At 39.0% G+C, this 19,353-nt stretch overlaps 1 protein-coding gene across 41 annotated transcripts in view; it reads right to left on the bottom strand.

Moving 5' to 3' along the window:
• Positions 1-19,353, bottom strand: part of Trpm3 (transient receptor potential cation channel subfamily M member 3) — a 764,333-nt gene that overhangs the window by 121,175 nt on the left and 623,805 nt on the right. For all 41 annotated transcript variants that reach the window (XM_063249808.1, XM_063249797.1, XM_063249827.1 and 38 more), the window contains one exon: positions 6,604-6,676. In XM_063249808.1, the coding sequence (XP_063105878.1) occupies positions 6,604-6,676 (73 nt within the window). The remainder of the gene's footprint in view (positions 1-6,603; positions 6,677-19,353) is intronic.

Below are 19,353 nucleotides of genomic sequence, written 5' to 3'. Positions count from 1 at the left end.
GTTTCTAGAACTGTCAGTTCCTTGGAGGTCTCCCTGAAGTCATAGCAGCGAAAGCCTGACATCTCTGTGTCACTGGAAAGAGAAAAATCTCTGACAGGCACAGCCTCATAAATGTAATAATGAAACAGAAATGAAGGGAAGACAACTTGGATTCAGGTTTTAACTCCATCAGATGACACAGCCAACGCTTGTGAACATCTTTGGCTTCAATTTCTTCATCTGTAAAATTCGAGGTGGTAGCAAAGTGAAAATGAATATCATAATTTCAGGGTGACTTTGTAAGAGACAGAGTAGATGTTGGTTTTGGGGAACCTGTGCCTGGACCCCCACTGCTGATGACCAGCTTGCTCTGTGCCCTCTACATCAGCGATTTGAACAAAGGGTCACGGAGCACCAACAACTCATGCATTTGTTACTTTGCCTCATCTGCAAGTCAAAGGACACAAGAAGACATCTAGGGGCCTGACACTATTGGAAAAGCTTAAAAAATGCTCCTGGGGGAGCCAATCAGATGAGTTTAATTTAGACATGAGCTGAAATGCTTTATCCTGCAAATGGCCCCCGTCCTTTGATGTCTACAGCTGGTGGAACATGCCTATATTTTGTCTTCATTGGTCTTTTTTTTTTTTTTTTTTTGTCTTTTTCGTTTTTATCGGTACCAGGGATCGAACTCACGACTGCCTGCTTACAAGGCAGGCGCTTATGCCGCTGAGCTAAATCCCCAGCCCCGCATTGGTCTTTTTTGAGCAAAGTTTTACCTCCTGCCATTTGTATATGTAAGAACCATGATTTCTTGTAAGTGATGAAAATTTCAATCTGAATGTCTCTTTTTTCCAACCTTACCAAGAATCTACATAGTAAAAAGTTATAAAAACCACAACATTAAACAGGGAGTCATCATGCTTGGGCTGTATTATCCCCCTCCCCACAGGAAACAGCAGGTGGCAAATGCTATATAAATACTGAGAAAGAATTTCATTTTCTAACCAGAGCCATTACCTTCAAAACTCATGTAGCTGGGAGGCTGAGGCAAGAGGACTGCAAGTTTAGGCCTAGTCTGGGCAACTTAGATACTTAGTGAAACCCAGTCTAAATGTACAAAATAAAAATGAAAGAAGTGCTGGGGATGGAACAGCCGTGAGTTCAATGTCTTGTAGCATAAAAAAATCAAACCAAACCAAACTAAACCTAAAACTGAAAACCAGGAATCATCTGACTGTAAGTAAGTTACCTCTTTAGTAAACATCTCAAGATAAGTAAATTGCTTGTGAAATCTATCAGATAGGAACTACTTCAGCACCTATGACCGAAAAGCTGTTTGACTAGAGTTGAGCAGCCAGTTTTTAAAAATAAGATGAGTGAGGGATAATTTCCTATTGGTGTTGGTGCTACTTTGTGACAATAATCTTGTATTTTGTCATTAATGGGGTCTGAGAGGCAACACACTCAGACATAGCTTCAATATGTTAAAATGCTTCCTTTCTCTTTATTTTAAATTTTTGTTGTTTTGAGGCAGAGTCTTGCTATGCAGTCCTGGCTGGGCTTTAACTTGCTATGTAGCCCAGGCTGGCCTCTAATTTGTAATCTTCCTGCTTCAATTTCCCAAATTCTGGGACTACAGGCACACACCACCATGGCCAGGTTACATAGTGTATTTTAAAAAGATTTGATCCTCATGTGTTTCAAGTTACTCCCCACCCAAGAGATAATTTTAAAGGATGATAGGTTAGAATACAGTGGTTTTTTATTGTTTTGCATTATTTAATCAAATAGGAAGTATGCTTTCTTAAGGCTTTTCTAGAGTCATTAGACTGTTGGCTATTCTTCTGATTTCTTTCTTTCTTGCTTGCTTGCTATATTTACTCTTTTTGCAACTGCATCTCACTATATAGTGAAGGTTGGCCTCCAACTCACAGCAATCCTCCTGTCTCAGCCTCTCACCCACCTGAGGTTACAGGCATGCACCATCACACCTTGCTGGCATATCAGTTTTTATCTGAAAATTTTTCTACATCTTTGAGCAAGTTTATACATGGATATCTAGGAAGAAAGAAGTTGTCCTCCATGTATCTAAAAGTAATTACCCAGTTGATTAATTATTGATAGCATTAATTATAACCGAGGAATAGAAAAGCATAAAATAAAATCACAAGACCTATTTTAGATAATTATCTCTAAAATTATTATAAAAGTACACTGAAAAATTTGATTTTGTAGAAATTGTTTTCTTTTATTTCAGTGTTCATATGCTTCCTACTTGTGTACCTCACTGGTATTTTTAGTTATTTTCTGGATCAATAGTGATCAGCTATTATGTGATTTCTAGAGATTCTTCATATCAATACTGTTTGTGTCTGTCATGGTCCTCTGAATGTATACTCGACCTGACTAATTAATTCTATAAATGATTACATCCTTTTTTGTCTTTTTAACGTGAAAGAATTATGAAGGTTTTTGATTTCAATACATTTTCTGCTTATACCATAATATATGAAAGTATGTCTTTCTTATTTTTTCCTTAATATTAAAAAAAACCACAATTCATATTTTATTCAGATTTTCTGAGCTCTTAACCTAGTGCCTGTGTTTTTGTTCCTGGAAAGCACCTTCCATGTAATCATTGCAAGTCCTTAACCTTCTCTGGCTTTGACAGTTTCTCAGACTTGCCTTGTTTTTGATGACCTCAACAGCTTTGAGGAGCTACTTACTGAATTTTGCACCCTCTTTCAGCTCCTTTAAAATGCATTACTGAAAAAGAGGTCCATCGTACAGGTTACCTTTCCCTCACGCCTCCTGTAAACTCCTTTACCAACAAAAATTAAACCCAAAGAAACAGTTGCTCGATTGAGGAAGAGAGAGCTGGACACCATCCCACTTCTCAGCATGGGGATGAATGGAAGAGTCTCTGCTCACATGATTTCTCCATTTATGGATCCCAGATACACAAGAAAAGGTGAAACCACTGGGGGAGGGTTTTCTCAAAAGGGTCCAGGGATCCTTCATTTGTTGTGAGCAGATTTTTTTTTTGTGGAGCCAGAGGCTTATGTTGCGTGGGGAACACAGACCAGATGACATTACTGCGACAGAGATCAGATTGCTGAGTCCCTGGTGTGACATGAATAACAAGCCTGGTGCCTTCTGCAGTGGACATCCTGGAAGGGTGCTGTGATTTAGACAGGTCTGGCTGAGAAGAGGAGGCCGGGAGAGGGACTGGGGGACGTCCCTAGGTTTTTGAGTTACTCTTCTTGTGGGGCCTCTCCTGGTGTCTTAATTCTAGAAGTGTTAATGGTGTCAGACCTTATCCGAGTAAGGTAGCTTGGTCTAGCAAATAAAATGCAGCTCTCCAAGTGAAGCTTGAATTTCAGATAAATGGTGGGTGAACCAATTGTTTTCCTACTCAGGCTACTTGTCGTTTATTGCAGAATTCAGTTAACTGTGTATGCCACCCTGTGCAAGTGTGCGGGGGGGGGGGTTGGTGGGGGGGTGGGGGTGGCAATTGGGACATGGCTTACTCTCCAAAGATACCCAGGGTACCCTTTGAAGGGACTCTGACCCTTACATCATTGGGAGAATATTGTTTTTTGTTTCCTGCTATATTCCCTAACAGACAGGTCCAAAAAAATCCAATCCAATAGGATTTGAAACCAGTAACAGCAAAATTTTATTTCCCCAAAGTCATTTGATTTTCCATCTGTCTTTTAAAGTTAATTTTGGCTTCTGGATTCTTGGACTAGTGGTTAACTTTAGGGCTCACCTTATCCTCTCTAACTGCTGGTTTTCTCAGAAATATCTTCAAGGTCTCAGAATAAAAACCGAGGTTTACAATGATTCCCTGTGCACTGGATGATTGAAAATTAAATATCACTGTAAAAATGAGGTGTTACACCACCCTACATGTCCAGGTAAAACACATAGGGTAATATAAAAACCTTAAGGATCTGAAGCTGCTAGAGGGATGTATGCACTTGGCCTCCAAAGCAATCAGCAAAAGTATTATGTTTGATGCATCTCACAAATCAACTGAGTCAATGTCTGAGAGCCTTTAAAAGCCTTTGCAAAATGCAGTTGACGCACCATAATCTTTTATGCATAAATTCCCATTAGCCACAACTGCTGCATAATGCTCATTATGCTGATTACAAATGTTAATTTCTCAGAGCAATTATAATTTCTTTTTATTTTCTAGCATAGTATTTTTTAAACTGTAGGTTATGACCCATTAATGGGTCATGAAATCAATTTATTGGGCTACAATCAGCATTTAAGAGAATGAAGTAGATTAGAAAATATTCAATTCACTGCATAATTGTCCCTGTAAATATTGTTTTGAGTACTTTAATTTTATAGGTGCTGATGTAACTGTTTGGTTATGGTGTTAGAACATTTTTTGACATGTCCTACTCGAAAACGGTGGGAATTATTCTACAATACAAAAATGAGTTTGAAGACTGATCCTAAGGCAAAGTCTAGTTTAAAGTCTTACAAATTGGTGAAAGCGAAAGAAAAAATTTCATTAGAAGATGATTGCCACTATGTTTTTATCGATGACTAAATAACTTTCCCATTTGCTACGAGATTTTTCTGTTCGTTTTTTGGTTTTTGGAGACCAGGTCTCACTATGTAGTCCACACTGGCCTCAAACTCATGACAATCCTCCTGCTTCAGCTTCCTGAGTGCTGGGATTAAATGCACTGCTTGTTATGAGGTTTGTTCAGGGTGTAATGTAGTGAGTCATTTCTTATCAAAGAGACGGGCTGTGGTGGTGGGATGTATCGGTGACGACTATAGGGCTGGACTGTTTGTACTGTATACCAGCCAGTTCATCTCCGGCACATTTATTAATTGCATTATGTCTCAGTTTCTTTACCTACAAATCAGAGTTTATAATGCACTGGTAGTTGAACTGTTGTAAAGGATAAATGTGTTTATTTAGAATGCATCTAACATGATATTTGACATAAATAAATGTTAAAGTTAGCAACATTAATTTTCTTACCTTTATAGGAGAATAACAAATATCAGAGAATAACTTGCCTCAAACTTTCTGTCCTTAATAAAGGATTAGTGAAGCCCAGAATGTATTTTGGGGTTCAGTTCATGCATGGTCCCTGGTCCTTTAATTCATTTGCCCAGTTTTTGTATTTGCTAGTTCACTGAAATGAAATAGTTTAGAGTAGCGGGCCTCAACTTGGGATCCTGGCTATGTCTCACGAGACTGTGAGTATTCTGAAGTGTGATCAGGATTTTGAATGCATGTGTGCGTATATTTGGGGGAGTGGGTGGAGAGCACTGACGACCACTGTTGTCTCAGGGGTCAGATGTGGTACAGTGACAAGCTGGGCTAGCTATGACCTAACGCTAAGCTTATTAATTAGCACTATGACCTTTGTCAAGCTACTAAACCTATTGTGGCACTACTTACCCCATTTATAAAATGGGATTAAGAGTGTCTCCCACGTCTTAGAGTAACAATTAATGTCCACAGAAGCTGTAAAGACCTCAGCACAGAGGCTACCATATGATAGGTCCTCAAGGAAATAGTAGCAGGAGAGGGGTGAGTAGACAGGAAAGTAGAATGAAACAGATGTTTTTCTGAGTATTAATTTTGGAATGCTAAATCTATCACTAAATCATTGAGTAATCCATCAATTTCTTTATTCAACAAAAATCAATTGTGTGCTGCTATGAACTGGAGATTGTGTGAGGCACTGAGAGTAAAGCCATAAACAAGGTGCATTCTCTGCTCTCACAGAGTTTGTAATCCAGGGAGATTGCGCACAGGGCTGACCAGCCTAGGGAGAAGGGCTGGGGGAGGCTGAGGGACCCATGAGATGTTTCTAACCAAGAACTGCATTCAGAGGGTTTGTGCTTTTATTTTGTCTCAGATTTCCAGCCTGAATTATAGAAGTAAAAAAGAGGCAACTTTCTTTCATTTAATATTGAGAATTATTAGTCAAATGTGACATTAAGATGCATAAAGATGGGGTTTGATATGCAGAAATGGAAGGGAACTGTGCTTCTTTTGGACATGGCCCCCAAAATGAGGACAGAAAATGAACTCTCTTCAGGACAAGTGAGCAGGCTAGATATCCATTTTAGACGTTAAATTCCCAGAACCCAGAGTATTCTATCTATAACCTGAAATTCAGTACTCAACTATAAGAAATATAGTGCTTAATTTCTTTGGTTTATTTCTCCTGGTCTCTCAATGAATTTTGATTTTCAATTTTTAATATTATATACGCATGTTGTACATACATATCCCATAGAAAATGGTTTTTAAAAGAAAAGTAAACAGGCTAGTTACTATTAAGTAATTTCAAATAATTTATGTCAGCATTTTCTTCATAAATTTTTATGGTTCAGTGGACATGCCTTGAATTGTGGTGTGTTTAAATATTGTAAAATTGAGTCACACTGAAACAGATGTACACCAGAAGAATTCAATAGCATCAGAGTAACTTCCAGAACAGGTCCTATGTTATCATTATCCATGGCTGTCATGGAATCATTTGGGATTATAACCGCTAATAGGAGACATACGTTGCTTTGTTAATTCGTTTCAATTAAGTTTGCACTCTGTGGACACAGAAACTCTTTTACCTTTGAGCAAAGCTGTCAGGATAGCTAAATCAATGTCCTGGTGTCCTTCTGATCCCATCCGAAATACCGTAATCTGCAATTTGAGACAAGGTGATCATTAGCAATACATTTTCCCTGCAAGAGAAATTAAATCAATGAGACCACATGTGAACATAGACTCTAATTTAATAGCTACAAAGTATATTCTTAACCACATGGCAAGCACACTTAGCAAGGACCCAACAGGAGGGCTCTTCAGCTCACTAAAAGGGGGTGGCCTCACTCACCGCCAAAGACCACATGGGATAATTGCATGGATTGTAACAGCAAAGAGAAAGCAGAGACCAAGGAAAATGTCCTCTTGTGTCATTTCAGTTTTGAAATTAAGGCTTGTGGCACTTACTAAAATCCATAAGCCATAAACGTAAACTATGAGTTGAGAAATTGTGTTAGAAATAGCTAATCAGGATGCCCTTTAGTAAAGGGCCCTACGATGTGTGTATGCACACGTTTGTGTGATGTAACCGTCACTCTAACTCACTCCTCGACGATTGACACCCAAGCATTTTGACCCTGTGATGTCTCTGACCCTCTAGACCTCTCAGGACCTTGAGCTTCCTTAAGCTTAGCTGTGTACCCAGGTTGTAACAAGGGGAAAGTGGACAACTGGTCATCTAAGGAGAAATGTATTTGGTGTGAAGAATAACAGGGAAGAAAGTGAAGAGGAAGGCATAAAGAATTAGTACCTGGAGGAGACCTGGCCATTGACAAGAAGGAAGGAGCTGGGACTCGTTCTAGAGACGGTGTCATTACTAACAATTGATACTATGAGCTAGCCATTGGGTATACTCTCTATTTTTATAACATGAAAAAATTCCTCACATAAACTAAAATTTCCTGACATTAAAAGAAAGACATGAGCAGTATTATTTGTGTGCACCTACTATTTCTCAACAAAGGCCTGGGTTTGTTTCTGGGAGGAATCCTTAGTGGGTACACAGGAAGCACTGTGGCATCCATATTTACTGTGCAGCAGAGGATTAGTTTTTGCATTGCACTCTAAATAAAAAGTAAAACTGTTTTCACTGAAAAGGGTTTACTATAGCCCTTCCTTTGCCACTTTATGGTATACTGTTTTTATATTGGTATACTGGTATGGTATATTGTTTTATGGAATATTGTTTTTATAGAGAAAAAGAATTTAGCTTTGGGAGAGAGAAGCATCATGTAGCATTTTGGAAGCAGAATTCAACAAGAAAAAGCTCAGAATGCAAGGGAGGGCCAAGGAACAAGTGTCCCAGGGAAGAATAAGACTTATTAAGGAGTCCCTGATGCAGGAAAGGGACATCTCAGCCTGGCTTAAATCCAAAATGTTTCCTCAAAGTCTTTTGGAAGGTTATGGCCTCATAGGGGAGCTAAACTCTTTAATGGATTAGTTTATTGATAAATTCAGAGCTGACTGTGCTGTTTGAAGATAGTTCCTGGTTGAAAGAGGCCAGGTCTGACCTAGAAGTAGCTCCTCCTGTCCCCTGCTTCCTAGATGTCATGATGAGAGCAAATTTTCTCTGCCAGGACCTCTCATCAGGCTGTTCCTGCTGGCTTACCGTGAACTCAACGCACTGGAACCATGAGCCAAAACAAACCTCTCCTGTCCTTTAAGTTACAAATGTCAGGTATTTTATCTCAGGGACTGGAAAGGTGACTAACATTCTCCAACCATGGGAACAAAAGCAACATGGCTAAATATCATTAGTTCCCAGCCAAGAACAAGCTATAAGATGATTCTGGAATAAAGGTTTGCATAATAATTGAGATATAAAGAATTTGTATTAAAGAGTATCACAGCATTTCTTTTTATCAGCTTCAGAAAAATTGCTAAAGAACCTCATCATGAAAAAAGACAAAACTTTACTAAAGAACACAAAAGATTACTAAGTAGAGGAAAGTACTAAGTTAACTGATGTGCCAGTTGTGCCCGAATCCATGTTCCCTCCATTGTGACAGGCTTCCTTTCATCAATACTGATATTTCTTCTATCAAAAGGATTGTACATGGTTTCAAAATTATACCTTTTGATAGCTGTGTACTATTCCATCTGTTTGAATGCCATTCTGGAGAACTGGGATTTAGCACTGTCTTCATATATGTTGAAGCAGCTCTGTTTCAATATATTTACCTTTTTGATAATTCCAAGATAAAACAAGCCATCTGACCATCTAGCTAGGACATCCTGACTCTCCAAATTTACATGCTGGCTTACTGGCTTTTTGCCCATCTTGCCTCTGTAGCATCTCTCATTCAGTCACCTCGGTGATGCCAATGTGTCACACAGAAAAAAAATAACCAGTTATGTCTGTGTGGGTGCTTGCCCTGTGACAACAGGAACTTACTGGGTCCCTGCTCCACCAGGAGCCCTGCATATGTGCAAACACAGACCGAGGTCCTTGCGGATGAGGGTTAGGGTAGAGTGAGCATTCCTTTTTTATTTTTGTTAATAATTTTTTATGTTAAAGAGAATAAAAAACAAAGCAAAATAAAACAGAGTAAAGTAAAGCCAATCAAAACAAAACAGTGTAAGTGATATAGGATTTCAAAACAAGATAACAGATGATCAACAATGGCTAGCATAATGCCTCTTGATGTCTTCAAAATAGCTGTCCATACTGTCAAACACAGTAAAATAAAACAAAACAGAACAGAATTCAAACATTAAAACATAAAAACAAAACAATGAATGCAATACAGGACTTCAAAGCAAGATAATAGCAAGTCCAAAAGGGCTACCATAATATATCTTGTTATCTTTGAAATAGATGCTCATGTCATCAGATATAATAAAATCAAACAAGACCAAATATAATAAAAACAAACCAAACAAAAAAATGAAACTGATACAGGACTTTAAAACAAAATAATAGGGAATTAACAATGTCTACCACTTCAGAAGGAGATCACCCAAAAATGCTACACTGTGTACTGTTATCCTTTAAATAAATCATCAAACTACCAGTGTTAGACCTGAAAAGTCAATGAAAGACTAACCATTACAAGCATTAACTCAATAGCTATCATCTCCGCCTGTGTTTCTCTGGTGAACTTTCTTACACCAACCTTAAATGCAGTCAACTTTGCTCCAGACCTTCACCATTTAGGTTTCCCATGGACTCTGTTATCTGTGCTTCTAAAATATCTTTTAAAACAACCCTTTCTAGTTTGATTAGGGCCATCCTGCTTGACTTTCATACCTAGAATCCTCAAAAGCACAGTTACACAACAAAATGAGAAGGACAGCCATAACTGGAATTCAATTACTTTTCTGTCTTGTTTAAACATTGGGAAGAAACGAGGCGATGGAAGATGATGATATAGTACCTATTTGCTTTATATTTGTTTACTTCTGGGGTGAGAGCCTAGGAGGAAAGGAAGGCAAAGATTGCAAATTAAAATGGCTTCATGGGCATTAGAAGTCAAACACTTAAAAAGAGCACATGCTAATCAGAATCCATCTGTGTTCTGTTTGGGTTGTGGGCTGTGGTTAGGACCTCTGGAAGGGCCTCACGGTGGAGGTGTGTCCCACTCAATCACATTTTCATGGAAACCTGCTTTTGCATAATCCTAGATTTGCCCAAGTTGCCATTTGCACATTATTAATGCCCTTGATGCCCACACAGACTCTGTCTGCTCTGAAGATGAGAGGCAGCCACACTGTGGTCTGAGCTAAGGAAACAGAGCCTGACTTGACAAGAAAATCAAGGTTCCTTGGAGAAAGAAGTGGAGGGCAGAGGTGGGATTTTGGCTGAGTCTTTACATTAAGTCTTCCAACTGGGGATGGCTATGGTGTGAAAGCGATTATTACCTCATGCACTTAGCTGGCCACAAAATAAGGAGAATCGAAGTGATATCTGAGCTCAGTGTGTAGAAGAATCAAGAAACTAGGCAGCAAATTCAATTCCTTAAACACCTGACCTGCTCATTCTTCTGATGCCTGGATTTCAGTGCACATTTAGAGATCATATTTCAGATGAAAACTCTTCTGAGGCCTGCAATAAAGAGTATCAGGCTTTGCTAAGCAACAGATGTCAGTGTGAGGCTGGGGGGAGGACGACATGAGTGTGGGCTTTCTGAGAACCTCCAGAGAAAGGTTCATGGACCTGTGTTTCCTGCAGGGAGCTTGCAGGGGCACGGATCCACGGCTGAAAGTTTGCTGGCAAACTGATAGAGGGCAGTGGTTCTTACTTGTACATGCTCTGTCCTGGCCTGCAGAAGCTGAAGACCTGAGGACCCAGGGCTGGCCCAGGCAGGCCCAAAGGTGACAGAAAAGGAAAAGAGAGCACAAAGGGGAGATGGGGAATTCCCAAGACTGAATTTATTTTATAATTTTGCCTTAACTAACCTGGAATATTGTATCTTTATCACTATTGTTGAACTTTTTGAGATTAAAACATCTAAAAACATCAATCACCTAATTGATACGTCTCTGTCTCAGGGTGGGGTCAAACTAGAACACTAGAATTGTCTTCTACCATCCTCTAGCATAGAAAAAAATGCAAAAAAAAAAAAAAAGGAAAAAAAAACCAAGATCAATAACAAACAAAACAAAAACAAAATTCTTAAATGTTCTTAATCGTGATCTGATCAAAATATAAAATTTCTTAGTTCTGATGCATTATGCTTTAATAACACTAGATTTAATTAGCTAATATTACTGTTAGGCTCTGTACAGCACTGTTTGTAAATGAGCTTGGTGTACGACTCTAGTCTCACCTGGCGTGGGGATTAGAGCTATGTTAACCGCTCAGGAAGAGTTGAGATACTTCTGTTCTTCTGCCCTAGCACTTTATATGACCAAGGAACTCATTTGCTTCTAGAAGATTTAGGAGAATGTTTATAAACTAGCTGGCACAGGCCATTTTTAGGAATAGATTGCTAGTTTTATGGTTTCTTCAACAGTTATTGATCAATATTGATCTTTCTGGCTCTCCTTTGACTCAGTTTCATGTATTTCCCCACATAATTAAGCATTTCATCCAGATTATCAAATTTATTGGCATACTATTGTATCTACATTTACTTACTTTTAAAAAATCTCAGCCAAGCATGGTGTTGCATACCTGTAATCTCAGCACTAAGGAGGCTGAGGCAGGAGGATCACTGCAAGTACAAGACCAGCTTGGGCTACAAAGCAAGTCCAAGGCCAGCCTGCATAATAAGACCCTGTTTCAAACACACACACACACTCACACACCCTCCACATCTAGAATTACATGGCAATTTTTAGATCCTCTTATTTTTCACTGGCTCAAATTAATGGTCATTACAAAAAATCAGCCTTTCACTTCATTGATCAATATTATTATAGTTTAAAATTTTTCTGCTTTTATCATTTCTTCTACCTTTACTTTCTTATTTTTTCCCCTAGAATCTTAAATTGATTTCTAGTCAATTTAATTTTATTCTTTCTGTGTTATTTCATTTTTTGGTATGTATCTTGCAAACAACAGAGCTAGGTTTTGGGTTTTTTTTTTCCTAATAGCAAACCACAATTTCTGTCTTTTAACCACAGAAATGAATCTAGCGTTGTTTAATGTGACTGATTTTGTCTTATTTTGTCCATCTTATTTTCTGTTTTCTAGACTTTTTCATCCTCTTTCTTCTACATCATTTCTTGCTTTTAAAAATACATTTGAGTAGTTAATGTGTGAGCATGGCAAAAAAGAAGTCCAACAACATAAAGAGATTTGTAGCGAATGTTAAGTACGTCACCTCTGTTCCTAGTTCTCCTGTGCCACTCATCAAAGGCCACGGGTATTACTAGTTTTAGAGGCGTCCTGTCCACAAACCCACACAGGTGCATGCATGCATCTTCTCCTAACACATGCAGTCACGAGGGACACGCCTCATGGTATACTTTGCTTTGCTCATTTGGCCGTTTATTCTGGAGGCCATTCAGCCACACAGAGCTGGGCATCGCTTCTGACTGCCTACATTTCCTTGTGTGCATGCACTGTGGTTTATCTACCTGGTCTTTTAATGAGCACTGGATCAAGCTCGGGCTTTTGCCATCATCAACTCCGCTCCAGTGAATACCGCTGGACACACACGGCTGAGTATGTGTAGAAAGAAAGTCGTAGCCGAGAACTTTCTTAGCTCAGCTACTCTGATTCATCATTCTGCTTCTGTCCACAGGGCTCTCTCCTTTTCCTTCCCATTGTGCATTTACATTCTGGATAATAATTGAAACAACTTTTAACTTTGCAGCATGTACTTTTCTGTTATGGTGATTTAAAATCACTGGTGTCTGCTTTTAACATTCCAGAAAGTCCTAAAAATTTCTTATTTTCTAATATGATGATTCCTCTCCCTCCATATTGAGTACCAACAGAGATTTAAGAACCTATAAACACACATGCGCACGCACACATACACAACACGTATTTGCTTATTTTGTCTCTGTCATTTGAGGGTCATAGACAGTTATGGTCATGCACTAATTTAATTAGGTTATAGATAATTTAGTAAAACCTGATTTTTACTTGCTGTAATATTGGTATCTTCAATACGCACACTGAAAGCAGCTCTTAGGCTTACTTGGCATGATTGGTCGATTTATCACAGCACTATGAAATATGAGATTAATGTGTTCTTCTGTCTCTAACAGAAGAAATTTCACAGCATTTTGTAAAAAAATTCACACTCAAAATTCAGTTAGATATCTTCTTTTTGCAGTTCTCTTACAGAAAATTACCTTAGCCTAGAAGACATTTCGACATTTCACCTTGAGAGGAAGGGAAATTTTCTAAAATGTCCTCATTCTCACCTCCTCTTCCACCTATCTGCCGATCAGCTTCTTTGTTGGATTCTTGTTCCAATTTTCCAGTCCCTTAAAAGTCAGAAATCTGGGCATCACACTTGTGCCTCCTATGCTCAGCACCTTTGGGAGCTGAGGATGGGGCCGTGAGCCAGACTGAAAAACGGGCCTGCGTTCCAGTAAGGGAAGACTGGGGAAGGAAACAAACTGTGCCACCAGATTGTGAAGTCACCTACATTGCTGCTTCTTCCTCTGTTGACTTTCTTCTCTCTGTCCTCACTGTCCATTCTGCAGTATAGGGGGCCACTGGAGCTAGAAATTGACCACACCTGCAGGTCTGGTCAACCAGGTCTGAAAGCAAAGACTCCCTGGGGCCAGTTGCAAAAGAAGTAACTCCACCCCTCAAAACCTCAGGCCCTTAGGCGGCCATATTTGTACGGATTACTAGATAACAGGGTGTCATGTGACATTAAGTTGCTAAATGTATAAATAAACACCCCTAAAGTGAGGGGTGGTCAGCTTATGCCACTGAGCTGAATCCCCAGCCCTTTGCAGTAGTTTTCTTACTGCTGCTGCTGCACCTGGTCCTGTTTCTCCCAGATCCCCTTCTAGGGCCCACACAGCCCTGCACAAACACTTCCTTATTCAAATGTTTTAGGGCCTCCCCTCCCTTGGGCTTAAGCTAGGAATTCTCAGTAGGACATTTGGGGATGCTGCTGTTGCAGTCCTCCCTCTCTCTCTCTCTCTCTCTCTCTCTCTCTCTCTCTCTCTCTCTTTTTCTCTTTGTCTCTGTCTCTCTTTCTCTCTCCTCTTTCCCTGATTGTGCTGTCCCCTCCTCATCTCTTGTGCCACTCCCAACAACTCAGTCACCTCCACACAGCCGAGGCCTCATGGATGCTGCACAGCTTGGTCCTTTCAGGACGCTGATTTTGTTTTTAGCCTCTGTGCTCTATCCCACTCAGTTCCTCCTTCCTGGACCACCATTCCCTTTGCTTGGTGGACTATAAGTCTTTCACTTGACATGGGCCATTTTAAGAAGCCATTCTGTTTAACAAGAACCCAAAGCTGCTCACTTTGTCTCTGTGTCCCCTCTGGTTCCTCTTAGAAAACCATTTCAACCCTCACAGCTCCTCTCTGTGCATGTCTCTGTGTGTCAGAGGGACGTTCAGTGCAGTCCGGAGTTCCAGGCTTTGCTCAATAAACAGCAGCAGAGTGGATGAATTATCACCTAGGCTGTGCTTAAAGGACTGGCTTGAAGAGAACAAAAATTGAAAAGCAGGATGTGCCACACAGGATGATAACATCACTAAGTAAATGGGTGTATTAGGTCATAGGCCAAGTGTTTATTACAAATGGTAAGAATGAATTTTAATATGAGAATTTGTGGAGGTTGGATAATTATTTAGGGACTTAACACTTAGTCAAGAACTATGTGACATAGAGTGTATTGTCTGAGTTATAAGCATTATTTACTGTGACTTAATATCAACCTGACAGTTTTGAGATATAGGCAGTATCAAATCATGGAAAAGCATGTTTTACCAAGGTGTTTGAAAGTTTAGTCCCATGTAGATTTAAATCATAGTATAGAAGAATTCTCAAAGCAAGAAAAAAGTGCTCATATCACAGAAAAATGAAAAAGAAATATGGAAATGATTCTAGAGAAGTGATTTTATGTTTGGAGACAGTTCATTTCATTTCTGGGAATCAAATAAGCATTTTCACCACATAAATAACAAAATAATGTAGGTGGCTGAATTAATCATGGATTTTGCATTTCTGAAGCCCTTTGCATTTCTCATTATTGAACAAGAGGAGGGTATGGCAACATATTCTGGGAAAATTAAATTGACTCACTTTCAAAGAATCTATTAATTAGTTTCATTTGCGATTTTATTCATGTCACAGTGAGCAATGAATCTGTGAATACGGACATTGAGATTGAAAATGAAAATAAGCATGCTATTACACTGAAAAACAGCTGTAAGCTGCAGGACACTGCGTCTCAGTCTATCAGAAACAGAAAGGAACATTCAGGAGTCATTTCATGCTATATTAGGTTTTCTTAAAGATGGTATTGGGGTTTGACAAATGGTTTGTAACACGGAGAATTTTAGACAAACGCTGTAACTACACAATAAATAACCAGCAAAACACTTAATGGTCTAGGAATTTAGAAGAGTTTGCCTATAGTAATTTTAACTAATATGCTTAGGTTCTATATCTGGAATTTCCAAAAGAGAAGCATTTCTGAAATATTTTCTAGCTTCCAAGATGCATTTCCCACAGGGTGTGGTCAATTAAACTAGGTAAATAATTCAATTGCCCACTAGTTTATCATAATATTTTCCTAACGGACATTAATATTTGAAATACCTTGAAATAATTGATAGAAGATGCACAAATCTAGCCATCCAGATATGGAATGATCCCAGACCACCAATAGAGGTGCAGTCAGCAACACTGAGTAGCAATAAAATGCCTTTAAGTGATACTTTCTTCCATTTTCCCTTTTGCATCCTCAGAAGTGACTTGGTACAGGCAACTGAACGGGTGAACCTAAAACACCGCACACCTGAAACAACCCATATTTAATTTTCAGCCTTTCGAAAATGAACTTTCTTTGGTTGACAAACTGTTAGTTATTCTTTTGTCAAAGGTACTAACTTCTAGAAACAGAGATGTTAATTGATATGGAAGAGAAACAGGAACCAAAGGAAATTCAAATGTACCTGCAATTGTGCAAGCAAAGATCACTGAAGAGAGATATAAAAATTTTATAGACAGTTAACATTAAGTTAAGTGATTTCCCACCAAGTACCATATAAACTACAATTGTCCCTTAATGTCCTATCTATAGGGGATCGTTTCCAGAACTTCTGTGGATACCCAGATTAGAGGATGCTCAAATCCAATGCATAAAATTGCTTGGTTGCTTATAACCTATACACATCTTTCCATTCTGATAAATTTTTCCTAAAGTACATATCATACTAACATGATATAGCTATATGTATATAGTTGTTATGCTGTTTTTTTAAAGGGAAGTATGACAAGAAAAAAGTCTGTATGTGGTCAGTACAGATACAACACCTTTGCCAATTATTTTGAATTCATGTACATGGATCCTGGGAATATAGAGAGATAACTGTATTAACTTTTCATGTCATGCTTTTGAATCAGTCCCACTGTGGAATTGGATGAGTAAAAAGTGATTCTCTGGTGGTAAATGTTGAATGAAATTATTATAGCTCTATGTCCTGTATGACTTTCATGAATGAACCTACACCTTAGATAAAACAAGTGATTATTTGACTTTTAAAGGCTATTATATTGTACAGTGGACTTGCATGTTCATTTTAAAGGTGTATTTCTTTCAACCTTGGTCCACCATTTGCCATAGGTTACTTTTAATGATAAAGTTATCTTACAGCATAGAGCAGTCACATGACCATCCCCACTCGCTCAAGGCCCTCTTGGAGGAGTGACTGGCAAATAACAGAGAGAGCCAGAAAATAGCAGGGGTGTGCTTTGACTCTAAGCTTTGATTTTTTTTTTCTTGCTCTGTAATTTAAAAACATCAGAGTTTCTTTCTTCCTCCAGAAAATGCAAGTCAGAGGCCAGAGGTCTGCTGGTTTCAACACCAACCATTTTTTTCCTCAATATAAAGGTGAGCAATGCTTATCATTAAAAATCACAGAAAGTTTAGAAAAATTGAAATAAAAAACAGTGTGTAACATCCCAACCTCTACTCTTTTTATCAAGACTTTGATAATTTTCATTGTCTTCTTTTAATTGGCAGAGTATATAGAAGGGTAGGGGTTTGGATTCTTACTTTTTTCTAGGTACATTCATGTTCTTATAGTATTGAGAACTATTCATATACATAATTTTTAATATTTACAGAATATTTATCCAATGGATATGTTGTACATAACTTCATACCTTCATTGTTGACTACTTGGATTGTTTCTAAATGTGTGATGTAACTATCTATATGATAAACATTTTTGCATATGAATCTTTCTGTATTTAGCATTTGGTCATTGGATAAATTCCTAGAAGTTTGGGGCTTTTATCACAAATTACCTCCTTGCTACAAATGAGCTCTGGAGCACATTAACTCGAGTCGTCCTTGAACCACATCTGCGGTGATCGCACTCCACACCCATCAAGCCCAGAGGAAGAGCTGCTGGCTCTGAACTGGTGCGAGGAAGGATGCAGGCCTCTTCTGGGAACACAAACTTACAGCTACTGGCAGAGGAGCTACGAGCAGGACCAGCTGTGGTCTCTTTGTCTTCGCTACCACTAACCCCCAGAATGGGCTTGAGCTTTTATTTCTTGGAAAAGTTTTCGAAAATTCCCCATCAGTCTCTCCAAGTGTTACTTCCTGAGTTTTCCTTTAATCTTTTCAGTATTACATATGTCTCAGGGGATGCTGGCTTAGGTAAAGGCATGGCAAATGAAATCATTCAGTGGACAGGACACTTGGGTCCTTCCTTTTTTTAAAAAAGAGCACATAAGTCATATCACAGCAAGACAATTTGGAATAGGGGTCAGTAACTACTGATGCCTCCTAGATTCATGATCAACATATCTTTCATTATCAACAGAGTGCTTTGTGACCCTAAAGTGACAGGGAGGGAGGGCTGGAAACTACTGCCAAGCTGATTTTGTGATGAGGGCAAAAAGCAAGAATAGGTAAAAAGTCCTCCTGTGGCAGCTCATGGGACTGTGGGCTTCCTGGGGGTAGAACTGCCGACAACTGTCTCCTGTTTCTAGTTCTTTTTAAAAAATTATTGCTTACACACCCAGTCCTTTTCCTGACAATTGATAGTGCTGCCTCCATGTATTATGTAACTGTGTAACTGGACCTCACCGGACACTAATCTGACAGGACCACAGGTCCAGCATCTTTCAGAAGCCTTTTTTAAATGTGAAACTCATGGCCTTGACTACCAGAAACAAGAGTATTTACCACTTATTATCTTGTCAGCCCTCTAGATAAGTGAAAATTCAATTTGACCCAAGGTAGTATTTTCCATTTGGGGAAGAACACTGCTAGGTTTATGTGCATTATTCCACAGATTTTGAAAAATATGTAGGCTTTGAGGAGAAATACCCAAGCCCATAGATGGTACTTCTAGGTTAACAACCATATGGACTTAATGGATTATAAAAAAGGGTTTTTTTGGTTTTGTTTTGTTTTTCTTAGTTTTCCATCATTACAGGATAGAACTACATATTTTTTTTTTTACTTCCCTGTCATACTTATTAGAACAGCAAATACTTCTGTAATCCAAGCACTTCTCTGAGAAGCTACTACCAAGGGAGAGATTATTATAGATGGAAGATTCCTCCCTTTGCTACTCAGGCAGCCCAGCTGCCCTGGTGACAAGTTATTTGAGAGCTGCTGAGGCTGGTAGACCAGCTGCCCTAAGTTTGCCTGTTTGAGAACCCATCCATCTAGAACTTACGCCCTCTGTTACTGGGCCAACCTCACCTCCCAGAATTTCTGCAGGGCCACCCTGAGACTGAGATGGGAGAGACTTTGAGGATAATAAAAATAACATTTTGGTTTTCCTTATCATCTTAGGAAAAGATTTTATTTCTCCTGCCTTTTCTGTACAAGTAGAGTAGTACCTTGGCTCATGAACTTAATTTGTTCCATGGTTCCGGAAAAGATGGGCATGGTCGTATTCATGTGGGAGAGATGGGCCGTAGCCCTGTTCTTCACTCAGTGAAGTTTGCAAACAGAAACAGAATCTTCCCAAATATTTCTGCTTTGGGAGCCAAATTGTTCATGAACAAAGGTGTTGTGAACCAAGATACCACTGTATAAAAACATCAGGTGTGTGTGTGTGTGTGTGTGTGTGTGTGTTACTAGTGCTAAAACCTGGGGCCTCATACATGTTAGGCAAGATCTCTTTTTTTGCATCAAATGTTTTAATTTTTATTTTTTC

This window comes from Cavia porcellus, unplaced genomic scaffold (assembly GCF_034190915.1).
Source record: "Cavia porcellus strain 051 isolate PalLab524CR breed Dunkin Hartley unplaced genomic scaffold, mCavPor4.1 scaffold_1, whole genome shotgun sequence".
Taxonomy (NCBI): Eukaryota; Metazoa; Chordata; class Mammalia; order Rodentia; family Caviidae; genus Cavia; species Cavia porcellus.
The sequence above is the reverse complement of the archived record's forward strand: the minus strand, read 5'-3'. Positions and strand labels throughout refer to the sequence as shown.